The sequence below is a fragment of the Physeter macrocephalus genome, chromosome 5 (assembly GCF_002837175.3).
Source record: "Physeter macrocephalus isolate SW-GA chromosome 5, ASM283717v5, whole genome shotgun sequence".
Classification (NCBI taxonomy): Eukaryota; Metazoa; Chordata; class Mammalia; order Artiodactyla; family Physeteridae; genus Physeter; species Physeter macrocephalus.
Window position 1 is genome coordinate 106,070,077 of NC_041218.1, and position 14,750 is coordinate 106,084,826.

General features: G+C 50.6%; 1 protein-coding gene across 4 annotated transcripts in view; it reads right to left on the reverse strand.

Moving 5' to 3' along the window:
- LOC114486364 (growth factor receptor-bound protein 10-like) overlaps window positions 1-14,750 on the reverse strand; it is a 96,132-nt gene that overhangs the window by 57,966 nt on the left and 23,416 nt on the right. Inside the window, exon 2 of one of the 4 annotated variants that reach the window (XM_028490283.2) lies at window positions 5,502-5,599. The exons of the other annotated variants lie outside the window; for them this stretch is intronic. Within the exon in view, the coding sequence (XP_028346084.1) occupies window positions 5,502-5,552 (51 nt within the window). The 5' untranslated portion in view covers window positions 5,553-5,599. The remainder of the gene's footprint in view (window positions 1-5,501; window positions 5,600-14,750) is intronic. 4 annotated transcript variants of the gene reach the window in all.

Here is a 14,750-nt window from a genome sequence, read left to right on the forward strand (position 1 = left end):
ATTTACAAAAGCAGGCAGGGGCCGGATTTGGCCCACAGGCTGTGGTTTGCCAACCCCGGCCCTGCAAGGGGACGCTCCTGGCCCTGAAGGCTCAGGAATGCACAACTGAAATGGGGCCAAAGGAAGCAACCTGCAGAGACGTGGGGCTGAGACAGAATTTATGAAATTACAGATGGGGATGTAGGGGAAGAGGGGCTACCGCAGGAAGGCTGTTGTTTCACCTGTACCGGCAACTGGAGTTGCAGAAAGGCAGGATCACAAGGACAGTTTCCACCACGTTTGGTTTTTTTTTTTTTTGCGGTACACGGGCCTCTCACCGCTGTGGCCTCTCCCGTTGCGGAGCACAGGCTCCGGACGCGCAGGCTCAGCGGCCATGGCTCACGGGCCCAGCCGCCCCGCGGCCTGTGGGATCTTCCCGGACCGGGGCACGAACCCGTGTCTCCTGCATCGGCAGGCGGACTCTCAACCACTGTGCCACCAGGGAAGCCCAACAAAAGGGTTTTGATGCATTTCTAATTCAGGGTAAATCAGTGAAATGAAATCAGTGAATCTTCATACTACCACTGTATATGATAATTATTTTAAAAAATTAATTAAAAGAATGGAACAGGTACAGTATTAAGCAGATAGTCTTTTTTTTTCCATTTCTTTACTGAAGTATAGTTGCTGTGCCTTATTATATGTTACAGGTGTACAATTCACAGTTTTTGAAGGTTTTACTCCATTTATAGTCATTATAAAATATTGGCTATATTCCCTGTGTTGTACAATATATCCTTGTAGCTTATTTTATTTATTTTTGGCTGCATTGGGTCTTCATTGCTGAGCGCGGGCTTTCTCTAGTTGCCGTGAGCAGGGGCTACTCTTTGTTGCAGTGTGCAGGCTTTGGTGGCTTCTCCTGTTGCGGAGCACGGGCTCTAGGTGTGCGGGCTTCAATAATTGTGCCTCGTGGGCTCTAGAGTGCAGGCTCAGCGGCCACGGCTCACGGGCCCAGCCGCTCCGCGGCACGTGGGATCCTCCCGGACCGGGGCACGAACCCGCGTCCCCCGCATCGGCAGGCGGACTCTCAGCCACTGCACCACCAGGGAAGCCCTTCCACGACGTTTGACCTCTAATACAAGCGAATGCCTTTTCAAATCAGAAATCAGGAAAAAAAATTATAAAAGTAGAAATCAATATCTGGATTAAATATCTGAAGATTCGCCAGTAATCTTTTTTTTTCCCCCTCTATCAAATGTGGTTTTTATTCAACTGACAAGCACTTTTCTATAGCTGCACTTGTGGAACATCACATGGCAAAAACAGGAGTTTTTCTCTGTAGACTTTTTTTTCCCCTTTTTTTTTTACCTTATTTAAAATGAGACTGGTCATAAAAATATAGGTAGAAATAACTTTAAATTCACAAGAAACTGCATTCACGAGCCTGAAGATGAGGATGGGGCTGAGCCTCGGGCTGAAGCTGGGCCTGAGGCTGTTCTGAACCTTGGCCCTTGATAGGACATTCCAGGTGCCTAGACTGCATAGACCCAGGCTTAGTTTTCCGAGGTTGGCCTCGGGCCTGGGTAAGACAAGTGGCAAAGGTGCTGGAGCCAGCTAACTCACCCTTCAGAGGGAAGGAGGCTGGGCTGGGTGTTGCCACTTACAAGGAGTCCGTTTCCTGCGTTATCACATCCTCAGGAACTAAGCTCCCCTCGGTTCCTTCCACAAAGATACCAGTCACATAGCGCAACACCCAGGATCAGCGTCTGCAGCGGTCCTAACCCAAGGAGACTGCCCGAAGCATCTGGGATGAGCGAAGAGTTGACGCCTGCTGAGTTTTCCTTTCTGGCGCTCCAGCTCCGAAGCGGTGATATCAACCTCTCCATCACTTCGACCCCTACGGCCACGGATGGCAGCCGCAGTCTCCTCCTTTTCCTCCTCTTCCACGCCACTGGTCTCCTCCATGATCCGAGGACGGCCGCGCCTCCGCCCCAGGCCTTCCTCTGGTCCCTGAGCTCTACCTCGGGTCGCCCAGTTCGCTCGGCCAGAGCAGTTTTCAGTGTCCGGAGCCGGCATTCAACAACCCACTCGTTTTTCCTGTAGCGGGACATACTCTCCAGACTCTTGCCGATCTCACCGACGCCGAGGGTGGAGCCACTGCACTCATGCACAAGGAAGGCCAGGACAGCAGCCTTCTCTTGGGGTGGCTAGGCTTGAAGAGGCTGGGCGTGCAGGCTGTCACCGAGGGCCGTCTCCTCTCCATACGCCACGAGGGGCCGCGCAGGATCTCGGACCCACTGTCTCTCGTCAGTGGGATCTCGGACACCTTCGCCCCCAAGATCTTTAAGGACCGACGGGAACCTTAACAACCTATCTCAAATTTCAACCCCACAGGTCTGAGTGTCAAACCTACATTCAAGCATCTCATTTCTACATCACAGTTCAACACGTTCCTCAAATGGCTGTGCCTGAACTCATTTTTATTTTCTCTGTGTGTGTGTGTGTGTGTGTGTTTCTGAAGGATAGCGTATGTTATTTTATGTATAATAAAGAAATGTACCTCATACTAGCTGCGTAATCAGAACCCTGGAGGATACGGCTGGGAAATAAGAATTTTCTGGACTTGAGAAAGATGACCCAGGGCCCAGGGCGGCCCGGTCACCGAGCCCCGCCGTGTACCTGAGGGACCCAGTTCCGACAGGTAGAATCCGATTCTGCAAGATGTGAGCCATGAAGAGACTTCTTGGCTCGGAGCTTTGGGGATTTTAGAACTGCAGACAGTGGGCTGCAGGCCTCTACTTACAAATCCGCCAAGACCTCTCCCTCCTAACTGACTGAAATCCAGACCCCTCCCTGGCTCTGCAGGCCAGCTGTGCTAGCCTCTGGCCCCTGCAAAGGCTCTGCCCCAGCCCGGCCCGGGTGCCGCCCCCCAGCTCTGGGCACCCCCTCCATGGGGGTCTCCCTGACTTCCTGGCCTCTCTCTCTCCCGCTGTCGGGTTTTCTTTGCTTGAGAATCATGACCATTACTCACACTTATCTCATTTGCCAGTTTCCCCATGACCCTCTCCCCAGCTAGGAGTCAGAAGCCCCAGGAAAGCGGCTGCTGGAGAAGAGCTGCCACCCAGCGCTCACACTGCAGGTGGCGCCTGGCTGGTGTTCAGTCAACATCCAAGGACTTAAGGAGGAACTCCCTGGCGGTCCAGCGGTTAGGACTCCGCACTTTCACTGCTGAGGGCCCGGGTTCGATCCCTGGTCGGAGAACTAAGATCCCACAAGCTGCACGGCACAGCCAAAAAGAAAAAAACAAACAAACAAACGAATAACAAAAAAAAAAAAAAAACGAAGAATTACAGGGAACGACGCCGGGTGGACGATTAAGACCAGGCTGGCCCGGTGCCGGGTAACTTGCACACCCTTCTCCCAATCCCCGCGTCACCCTGACGACACCGTGCGCCCTTGCTCACCAGCATGGACACTGAGGCGTCCCATGGTTTCCCCCGGGGCCACAGAACCATGACAGTATCACAGTTTAAAGGAACAGCCTAAGTCAAACAGTGAAGTGGTTCACCGCCCCTCCACCAGCACCCCCATCCCATGCCCCCTACCGACCTGCTGCCTCTGTCCCTGAAGCAGGAAGCAGGGTGATTAAATGCACAAAATCCTTCGGGTGCTTCTACGTCCAGAACAAACTCGACTGAGCCGCGACTCATTGACCGAACCCTAATCCAAGCCACAGCGATGAGTGAGCAGCTAGAATGAGAACATTATTTGTACGCTGACGATCTTACAAAGAAATTCTTCTCCCTAAAAACTTGGAGATGTATCTATTTGCTGTAACTGCAGATTACTCAAGACCGAACGCATTGTAAATCATCCCATGTTCTGAGAAATTCTGGAACTGTCGGCTGATTTTTCCAGGAACAGAGGGTAAGAGCTGCCAAGCCCGCCTGCTGGACTCTCGCAGGAGTGCAACAGTGCCTGCAAAAGCCGCGGCACGGCATGACGGAGCCCTTCCTCTCGGGGTGACAGGCTCCGCTGGCAGGGCCCACCGTGTGTCCGCGGCCTCCTGGCTCCTGGGAAGAGCCTTGGGCAACTGGGACGGCGACTACAGACACCTACCACGTCCGCGAAGCCAGGCACTGGCTACAGCTAGCACTCCTGCCATCCCTGCCTGGACCAGAGGAAATCTGAGATGCCAGTGGGTTGAGCTAAGAGGGCCTCGGGGTGGAACCTTCCCTACGTCCTATCTGGCCCTTACGGTTCACTCTGTGACCAGCAAAGAGGAAGCTGCTCAGCTAACTTGCAGACTCACTTCCCCGGGAGTACTGGCGCCAAGTGTGAGGCTGGCAGGCTGCGGTGACCACCAGCCAAAGCTAAGCGGTCAAGTGAGAGCTGAACCCATGACCCACAGCGGCATCACGGAGTTTCAATCGACAGGGTGAGGCAACCACGGCCTCTTTAAGACCAGAGAATGATCACGCAGGAGGCAGAGGGCAGGACCTGGAGAACGCTCACCCACTGAACAGGCTGGCGGCCACCAGCAGACTTCATGGCTCTGCGAAGGTTTTAGCCCCCTTGTCTCGCTTGAAACTGACTGTGGCTTTGTCTCAAATCCAGTAATCACAGTGAACGCTACCCCTAATCTCCAGTCTTTCTTCCAAGACCTCTTTCTCTTTGACACCAACAAAATTAAAAAGACACCTCTCTGCAGCCCCTATGCTATGGGCAAATTATCATCACTGCAGCTAAGCACAGACTTCACAGATGCAGGGAGAGAAAGGCAAACTCAGAGAAGTGCAAATATCAGATCAAGGGACTTCAAAACGTAAGACTCCTGCTGGAACAACAGGGGCCGAGAGAGAGGTGGCACAAGTGCTTCACATGCTGAAGGGCTGAGGAGAAACCAAGATTCACTTGCCAAATCCAAAGATCTAAGGATCAAACGTATCTGTCTACACCATAAAGCAAAAGTTCAAACAAACACCTGCCACAGGAGACAACGGACACTTACAGATGAAACTCGTCCCACAGCCCAGGCACAAGGGCTGGAGGTGAACCTGCGGTCCCACAAAGCCTGCCTGATGCTGTCGGGGCGGGAAGGGCTCCACCTGTGACAGGCAGGTGACCGCTGGGCCGAGGACCTTCTCCTTCCTACTTCCTCGCCCCGGAAGCTCACGCCTCTGCTTGAAATTCCAACATTGGCCACCCTTCCCACTCACCACCTGGAGTCTCAGGGCCCAGCGGGGGACAACACAGGGCCCGCGTCATTGCAGGGAAGTGTGCACTGTAATGGAAATCCTGTAGAAAAGGATGCTGCGGTCACAGTGATGGGGAGCTCTTCCAAGCAAAGCAAAGAAGGCCATGTGAAAGTGCCTGGTCTTTCTGCTGAAGGGCGTGTCCACAGCCCCACTCAGCACTTCCTCCCTGACCTGCTAGCGACGGACGGTCAGGTTATGAGCTACATTTGTGCCCCGGCCCTCGGCCAGACCACTGCCAGAATCCGCTGCCACACTCACTCATACCTGGTAGTATGGATGGTGCAGAAAGGAATCTGGGCCTCCCGCTAGAGCCATCGGTTCCTTCCTGATGTCTTCAAATCGCGTGGACTGGGCCGCGGCACCTGGAATGAAGACAGACCGTGAGAAGTCCGGCCAGATGGAAAGCCCGCCGCTCGCCGGAGGCTCACAGGCAACGCGTCTGCGCGGGTGACGCCGGACACCACTCGGATTTGGGGGCGCCAGGGCACTGGCACCAACTCCAGAACCTCGAGCAGCCACCTGCGGTCACAGGGCCGTGGGGCAGAGGCACTCGAGGGGAGGCGGGAGGCGGGTGGCCATCCACAGTTATCAACATCCTGAAGACTTTCTGAGGCTTCGGGCAACACAGACCGCCTGAGTCCAGAGGAGCACCGCGGGGGGGTGGGGCGTTGCCGGCGTCCTCTGAGGACCACCCGTGCAAATGCTGCCTCCGCCAGCCACAGCCTCGAGGGAACCACTGTCAGTGGACGTCGCGCCACCACCTACAGAGTCCAGGCGCCCCCTGCAGGCCCCATGCTGGGAACCACACTCACGGGCAGGGCCCCTGGAATGGACGTGAGGACCCGCCGACGGCCAGGGGAGCTGGCGCGACATCAGCTCCGTGAAGATGCACGCTCGGCTCCTGCAAAGAGCCCCCGACAGGCAGGGAAGGGAGGTCCCGTCTTCCTCCTTCATCTCCTGGGGCACAACCACACACCTGATCTGTACGGGACAGCCAGCGAGGGTTTCGGAGCCGACCCCAACAAACCCCACCTCCCGCAAAATGCAGAGGACTGGGGCGGGGGTGGGCAGCACAGCATCCTGGTCCGGACTGGGGACCCATCACCCCTTTGTTTCTGGACACAAAAAAACAACACGCCTGACACTCACAGACAAGAGACCACCTATGACGTGACCTTCTCCAAGAGACCTCTTTCCACGAGGACAGGAGGCTGTTCGGGGTCACATTCTGGACCGCAGCGGGGGGATTCCAGGCAGAGAAAGGAACCAGTGCCGTGGTCATGAAGAGCCCCCTCGCCTGCTACACACACACACACACACACACACACACACACACACACACACCCCATTCCTCTCTCTCAGAAATCACCAGAATTAAGAACATTTTCAGGAACAGTGGCAACAGCCATTAACGTTCTCTGTCATAATCCACCCCAGAGGCATCCTGGACCCTCGGCCCTGAACAATTCATAACTCCTGACCATGTGAGCCTTTCTCCAGCCTCTGCACCCATAGGCTTTGTTCTCAACTCCATCAGCAGCTAAGTCCTGCTACCCTGTAGGACTGAGGTCAGGGATCACCTCCTCCAGGAAGCCCCCCCTCTCTCTCAGAAATCACCAGAATTAAGAACATTTTCAGGAACAGTGGCAACGGCCATTAACGTTCTCTGTCATAATCCACCCCAGAGGCATCCTGGACCCTCGGCCCTGAACAATTCATAACTCCTGACCATGTGAGCCTTTCTCCAGCCTCTGCACCCATAGGCTTTGTTCTCAACTCCATCAGCAGCTAAGTCCTGCTACCCTGTAGGACTGAGGTCAGGGATCACCTCCTCCAGGAAGCCCCCCTGAATTGCCCCTCACCAATCACCACCACCCACGATAGCTCAGTCAGTGTCCACTCTGGGCTCATGCCCGTCCTTCCATCTGCCACACTGAGCTGCAGATGCCCCTTCTTGGTCTCACTCCCCGCAGATGAACCCTGTGCTCCCTGGTAACACAACTCTCTCCGTGGCAGCCCCCAGCCTCACTCTCAGGAAGCACCGGCGGAGAGACACTGCCTGGCTCTTCAGGGCCTGTGTCCACGCAGGCAGGGTTCACAAAGGGGGCTCAGGGAGCCATCAGCATCACCCCGTCAGAGGGAAGAAAACCAGACAGCAACAAGGGCCACCGGCCACGTCCAGGGCTACCTGGAGGCACACCCTCCGCCCCTACGGGGGACAGGCAGGCGTCCAGTGTCCCCCCCCAAGGGGACGGCTCACCCCTGAGGCTGCATTTCGGCGAACAGTAACCAGAGCCTCGATGACGCGTGAACCGGGAAACAGAACTGAGAAGTTGTTTCCCAATCTTACCCTCCAGGGCCTGTAAAGGCTTATTTCCCTGAAGTAGCTTTACTATGAGAAAAATAAGAAAAATTGAGAAAATGGTTCGCTTCTCTCAATGAAAGAATAGAAAACCCAGAAAAAAAGGGACTGGAAGAAACACTACAGATAAGGACCTGCTCAGGACAAGACGAACCGATGCTGGTTCCAGCAGAAACAACACTGCAGCGAACTAAATCCACGGGAGAGAAATTCCAGAAGCACCGCAAACAGCCCACAGAGACGATGAGCTAAAGCACAACGGCACGGTGTGACGTGCAGGACGCAGAGGCCAGACCGGGAAAGACCAGAAATCGTCACGGGACAGGGCTCCTCCCATTTCAGATTTCTCCCTCAACTCACAGGCTCAGTTTTCTAGAACTCAGAAATAAAAGACTCACAGAAGCTTCCCAGAGGAAAACTGAAAGACTTCGGTAGGGCATAAAATTAGGGATACTAATTCCACCAAACATGATAGCAAAAAAAAAAATCAAGGTCAGATCCAGTTATGGGCTGAACTGTGTCCCCCTCACCCCACCCCAAACTCATACGTTGAAGCCCTAACCTCCAGGACCTCAGAATGTGGCCATATTTGAAGGTAGGGTCTTCAAAGCGGTAATCAAGGCAAAATGAGACATTACCGTGGGTCCCGATCCGACGTAAGAGATGAGGACATAGACACACACGGCGAGACGACCACGTGAGGACCCGGGGAGAAGACGGCCACCCACATGCCCAGGAGAGAGGCCTCAGGAGGGACCAGCCCTGCCCACACCTTGACCTCAGGCTTCTGGCCTCCAGAGCTTTGAGAAAATAAATTTCTGTTGTTTAAGCCGCCCAGTCTATGATACTTTATTATGGGGGTCCCAGAAAGCTAATACAGACCCAAAATTATTAAAACACTACCAAAGTGTCCTCACAGCTAAAAGGAGCAGAAACATTTACTGTCACCCAGTTATGTCTTCTGCAAGGTCTCTGGGACTCTTTAAATCACCAGCACAGAAACACAAGGACGGCCCGCGAGAGGCCGCTGGCCTGGAGAGACCTGGCGATGGTAACAAGATGGCGGAGGTGCTGTGTCCCCACGGCAGGACGGGTGAGGCTGGTGGCCTCCCTGCAGCCTCCGCAGGACCGGCAGCCCCCAGGCCTTCAGGCTCCTCCAGCCCTGAGGCCACTCGCCCCCGTGGCAGTTTAGTCTCCTGTGTCCGTCTGTCCAGACTCTACCACCCAGCCCTTTAACCAGACACCAATGGGGGGTTGCTCCGAAGGCATTCTGTAGAAGTGGAAACATCTGCAGACCCTGGACTTGAAGCAAGTCCCCTCCACGGTGGGGGTGGGCCCCGTGCCATCAGCTGGAGGCCTTAAGAGCAAAGACGGAGGTCTCCTGGAGAAGAAAGAATCTGGCTTCGAGGCTGTAGCAAACTCCTGCCCCATGGATCCCAGACTTGCCGGCCTCACCCTCACTGGAGCCAATTCCTTAAAAGAAATCTCCGAATACACACACACTAACACCCCAACCACTAGCTGTAAGATCCCAGGATCACGCCACGATGCCCCCGGAGGCCTCCCCACCGCAAACACGCGGCCGCGTGGGTCTGACGACTCTATGGGCCACTGCCCGGCACCCGCTAGGTCCTCCCCACCCCCCAGGCCTTTCAACAAACACTCCTCCTGCCTTCCACCCGCACTGCAGCCGCGCCTTCCCGGGGGCGCTGTTTTTCTCCCCTTCACCTCACTCCCAGTGGCCTGGGGGAGGGGTCAGGGTCCTCCGGGCCCCTCCTTTCTGCACAGAGGACAGCCCTCCTGGCCCCCAAGGACCCTCTCTGTGCCCCTCCCATCAGGCTGCCCCACCTCCCCACCTCCCCTGCTGTCACTGCCCTCTCCCCCGCTCACGCATGCATCCTTTTGCCCTATCTCGCATGCCCTCCTGGACGTAGTCGACATATGGAGACGCACTGTTATTTTCCCCTGGAAGCTGCAAATTTAATGGGGGTTAGGAGCGCTGAAAATATTTAAATGTGCCACTTTTATCACCTAAATATCACCTTTGAAAGTACTGGGTCGGCCAAAGAGTTCGTTCGGGTTTTTCTGATGTTACAGAAAAACCCGAACGAACTCTTTGGCCGATCCAATATTTGCCAGACGTGATTGCTTCCCAGCCAGAAAAATACATATCCAATAAGCCCTGTTGAGTAGGTTCTTTGGGAAAAGAAAACTATAGTTAGACACAGCAAAAGGTTTGGATTAATTGGTCTCTAATAAGATATATCAAACCCAAAGCTAACATCACATTCAATGATGAAAGATGGAAAGCTTTTCCCTCTAAGACCACAAACAAGGAAGGTAAGGATGATCCTTTCACCACTTCTGCTGAACAAAGTATAGGAAGTTCTAGCCAGAGGAGTCAAGCAAGAAAAAGAAATAAACAACATCTAAATGGGAAAAGAAGAACTGAAGTTACCTCTGTTCACAGATGACATGATCTTATCTGTAGAAAACCCTAAAATTTACAAACACACATACACACACACACCCTAGAGCTTAATAAATAAATTCCTCAAATCTATAGGATACAAAAGTCAACATGCAAAAATCAGGTGTGTTTCCAAACACCAACAATGAAAACTCTGAAAAGGAAATTAAGAAAACAACTCCATTCAAAATAGCATCAAAAATAATAATTAGGAATAAATTTAACCAAGGCAGCAAAAGACTTGTGCACCAATTACCAAATGTTGCTATAAGAACATAAAGAAGCTATAAGGCAAACATTATGTACTCATGGATTGAAATATTTAATATTGTTAAGATGATTAATACTATCCAAGGCAATTTATAGATTCCATGTAATCCCCATCAAAGACCCACTGGCATTTTTTGCAAAAATCGATATAATGTTTCTAAAATTCCTAAGGATTCTCATGGGACCCCAAATAGCCAAAAACATCTTGAAAAAGAAAAGCAAAGTTGGAGGGCTCACATTTCTTGATTTCAGAACTTACTACAAGACTATGGTAATCAAGACAGTGTGGTATTGGCATAAGGACAGACACAGACTAATGGAATAGAACAGACAGCCCAGAAATAAACCCTCACACATGGTGAAGTGATTTTTAACAAAGGTCCCGAGACCATTCACTGGGCAACAGGACAGTCTTTTCGACAAGTGGCTCTGGGAAACTGGATATCCACACGCAAAAGAATAAAGCTGGACTCTTACTTTACCCTACAAACAAAAATTAATTAAAATGGATTAAAACTCTACCTGAACGTAGAGTTAAAACTATAAAACATATGGAAAATCTTCATGATATTGGATTTGACAATGATTTCCAGGATATGACACCAAAAACACAGGCAACAAAAGAGAAAAACATATAAACTGAACTTCAGCAAACTTAAAAAATTTGTGCATCGAAGGACACTCTCAAGAGAGTGAAAAAGACCCACAGAAAGGGACAAAATAGTCACAAATCATACATCTGATAAGGGCTTAATAGCCATAATAAATAAAGAACTCCTGCAACTCAACAACAAAAAAGCAAAGAACCAAATTCAAAAATGGGCAAAGGACGTGACACTTCTCCAAAGAAGATACACAGATGATCAACAAGCATGAAAAGATGCTCAATATCACTCGTCATCAGGGAAATGCAAATCAAATCACAATGAGATACCAGGAAAATAATAAGTATGGTGAGGATGTAGAGAAATTGGAACCCTTCGGCATTGCTGGTGAGAATGTAAAATGGTGCAGCCTCTATAAAAAATGGCATGACAATTCCTCAAAGAATTAAACACAGAATTAACACAAGTTCCAGCAATTCTATTTCTAGGTATACACCCAAAAGAATCGGAAGCAAGAACTCAAACAAGTACCTGTATATGCATGTTCATAGCAGCACTGTTTACAATAGCCGAAAGGTGGAACTAAGCCAAGTGTCCATTGACAGATGAATGGATAAGCAACATGTACTCTAAACAAACAATGGACTATTATCCAGCCTTGAAAAGGAATGGAATTTTGATACACGCTACAACATGGATGGACCTTAAAGACATTATGCTAAGTGAAATAAACCAATCACAGAAGGACAAATACTGTATGATCTTACTTGTATGAGGCACCTAGTTTAGAGACAAAAAGTAGAATAAAGGTTAACAGGGTCTGGGAGGTGGAAGGTTTGTTTAATGGGCACAGAATTTCCATTTGGGATGATGAAACAGTTCTGGAAATAGATAACAGTGATGTTTACACAGCTTTATGAACGTACTTAATTCCACTGAGCTGCACACTTAAAATGGTTAAAATGGCAAATTTTATGTTTTGTATATTTTATCCCCATGTTTAAAAAAATTATTGATAAGCTGGCCATTCAGTGAGCTTCCTTTAATAAAATTAACAACTTTCACTAATTTTTATAATACAACCATGAGAGTCGGCAGAATTTCTTAGGATGTTAAAGCTCAGAGACGTATAAAGCGGTGATTCCAAATACAGCTCTTGTTTATTCAAGCTTTTCCATTTTGACGTATCTTGACCCTTTCTCAGTTCTGTGACTCTGTGTAACCCACTTGTCTAGGAGGTGAAATTGAACCCATCCATCAAGTCCTGCATAAAAATTATCTCATAATTTGTCACCCATACCTGACAAAGACTGAAAGCTCCATCATTATCCTGTTCTCATGGAGACTAAAAAACCTGTACCCACTCTGGACAGAAAACCTCACTTCTTTTTTTTAATTAAAATATAGTTGATTTACAATATTGTGTTAATTTCTGCTGTACGGCAAAGTGACTCAGTTACACACACACACACATTCTTTTTCATCTTCTTTTCCATGAGGGTTTATCACAGGATATTGAATATACTTCTCTGTGCTGTACAGTAGGACCCTGTTGTTTATCTGTGTAACAGTTGGCATCTGCTGACCCCAAACTCCCAGCCCATTCCCTCTCCCAGCCCCCTCCCCTGTAGCAACCACCAGTCTGTTCTCTACGTCTGTGGGTCTGAGGAAACCTTACTTCTAAATGCCCTACAACAGTACAGAGGTAACGATACACTGTGCTACTTTAAAGAGGTTAAATTTTAAATCATCGGTGGATTTAACGAACATGGTGTGCTCCACACAGATACTGAGGAACAGTTTCCAAAGCAGGTCAATATTTCAACTTTCCATCTACGGTGATAAAAGGCATTCTCATTAACGTGCGTAGAACGAGGAAGAAACTGTACCAAAATCACTACCGTCTCTTTCATTCCTTTGATTCAAGGGGTTCATTGCTAAGTTCCGCTTGCTGTCTTGTTTCCACACGTCCCTTTACTTCTGAAAGTTCAGTCCTCCTGTGCGTGAATTCCAATCTAAATAATGTATGTCCCATTTCAACTGAGTTTTGAACGTGGGATAAAAATTTAAATAATCTTCTTCATAAAGTTTGCCCTGTTTTCCTTATTGGACTGTAGTTCAGAAACGCAGTTCAGGCAAAGTCAAAAGTCTGCTGATTCTAGAGTCAACATTTTTCTTAACACTGTCAATATTTACACTTCTGGACCCAGCAGCTGAACTTGAACATGCCTTTGTTCTTTCCACGTTTATGTGGTTTTTTTCACTTTAAGGGCAAGGTGTACTAAATTAAAACGGTACAATTGTCATAAACTTGAAAAGCGCTGCACTCGACAACCCTTCTTCTGCAAAGGACGTGGGGCGTTCCTCCCTGGGACTCTGCAGACTCAGGCTGACGCAGATGACGTGCTTATTCATGCCTTTCACATCGTGACCAGCTACAGATGACACTCACGGTGGATTTCAGCCGCTCAGCACTCCGCCCGCCGCGAGGACGGCTCCGACGAGAAGGCTGACCGTGGTGGACGCCGCGGGGGGCCCGGGTGGATCCCGCAGCCTCCCCGCGAGCCCGGCTCGGCAAGCGCGAACGCTGCGCGCAGCCCGCCCCAATCCTTCCCAGAACCTCTGCTCTGCTCTCCTCGTTAAAGGTGCTTTTCGTGACCTACGGACCTGATTTCCAGGCGCAACGATGCGTTGCAACCCACAGTGTGAAAACAGGGTCAGGCCGGGGCCTGCGGTCCGCGTCCACCTCCCGGCTCACGGGCTGCCCTCCTGCAGCCTGGAGGCTGCTGCCCGCTCGCCTGTCCACCCCCACGCTGCCCCCTGCTCTCCAGGCACCTGCTCCAGACTGGCCCCCGTGCTCACCCCCATCGCTGACCCACTCCTAGAAGAACACGGCGCCTCTGCTGAAGGCAACCAGCCGCGCCCAGGACCCCCTGAATCCCACACTGTGTGAATGGGCCCTCTCTGTTTCCAGGTAACCACACATCCAGAATGTGCCTTTAATACCGCTGAGAAACTCCGCTCCACCTCCTCGGGAAATGTTCTCTGTGCTCCCCAGAGCGCCTGTTTCATTCTTTCTCTTCTCTCCCCGCAAACGCTGCCCACCTTGCAGCACCCTCAGGCGCTTATAGCACCCACACGCCTGCCTCTTCCGACCCTGCAGCACACGCTGTGAGCTTATAGCCCTGTCATCTCTGGCCATAGCCACAGCCAGCACTGGACATCAATCCGAGCTCGCTGTGGGTAGTTACTAAACCCCTCCTCGTTCAAAAACTCAGCCTTGATGCCTGCCACACCCAGACAGCGCGTAGTAGGGCCTCAAGAAGCATCTGCCGACTAATAAGGCTAAACGGTATCACAGTATAATACACAATGTCTAATAAATACTGTATAACATATAATGTATAACAGCATAAAACTAGTACAATTGCTGGTGGACAGGTTAAATAATAAAATTTAGTTTAAAAATTAAATATTGTGGTCATTTCATAATAAACTTAAATAATTACACTGTACAACTTAAACTTATACAGTTTTGATTGTCAATTATATCTCAAGAAAACTGGAAAAAATTAACAAAAAATTTTTAAAAGAAAAAACAAAAAAAATTTAACTTGAAAAGAGAAGTTTCAAATCTTAAAATGAATCCCTGTGGGATTTGTTAAAAAGAAACCTGTGGGGCTTCCCTGGTGGCGCAGCGGTTGAGAGCCCGCCTGCCGAGGCAGGGGACACGGGTTCGCGCCCCGGTCCGGGAGGATCCCACGTGCCGCGGAGCGGCTGGGCCCGTGTGCCGTGGCCGCTGAGCC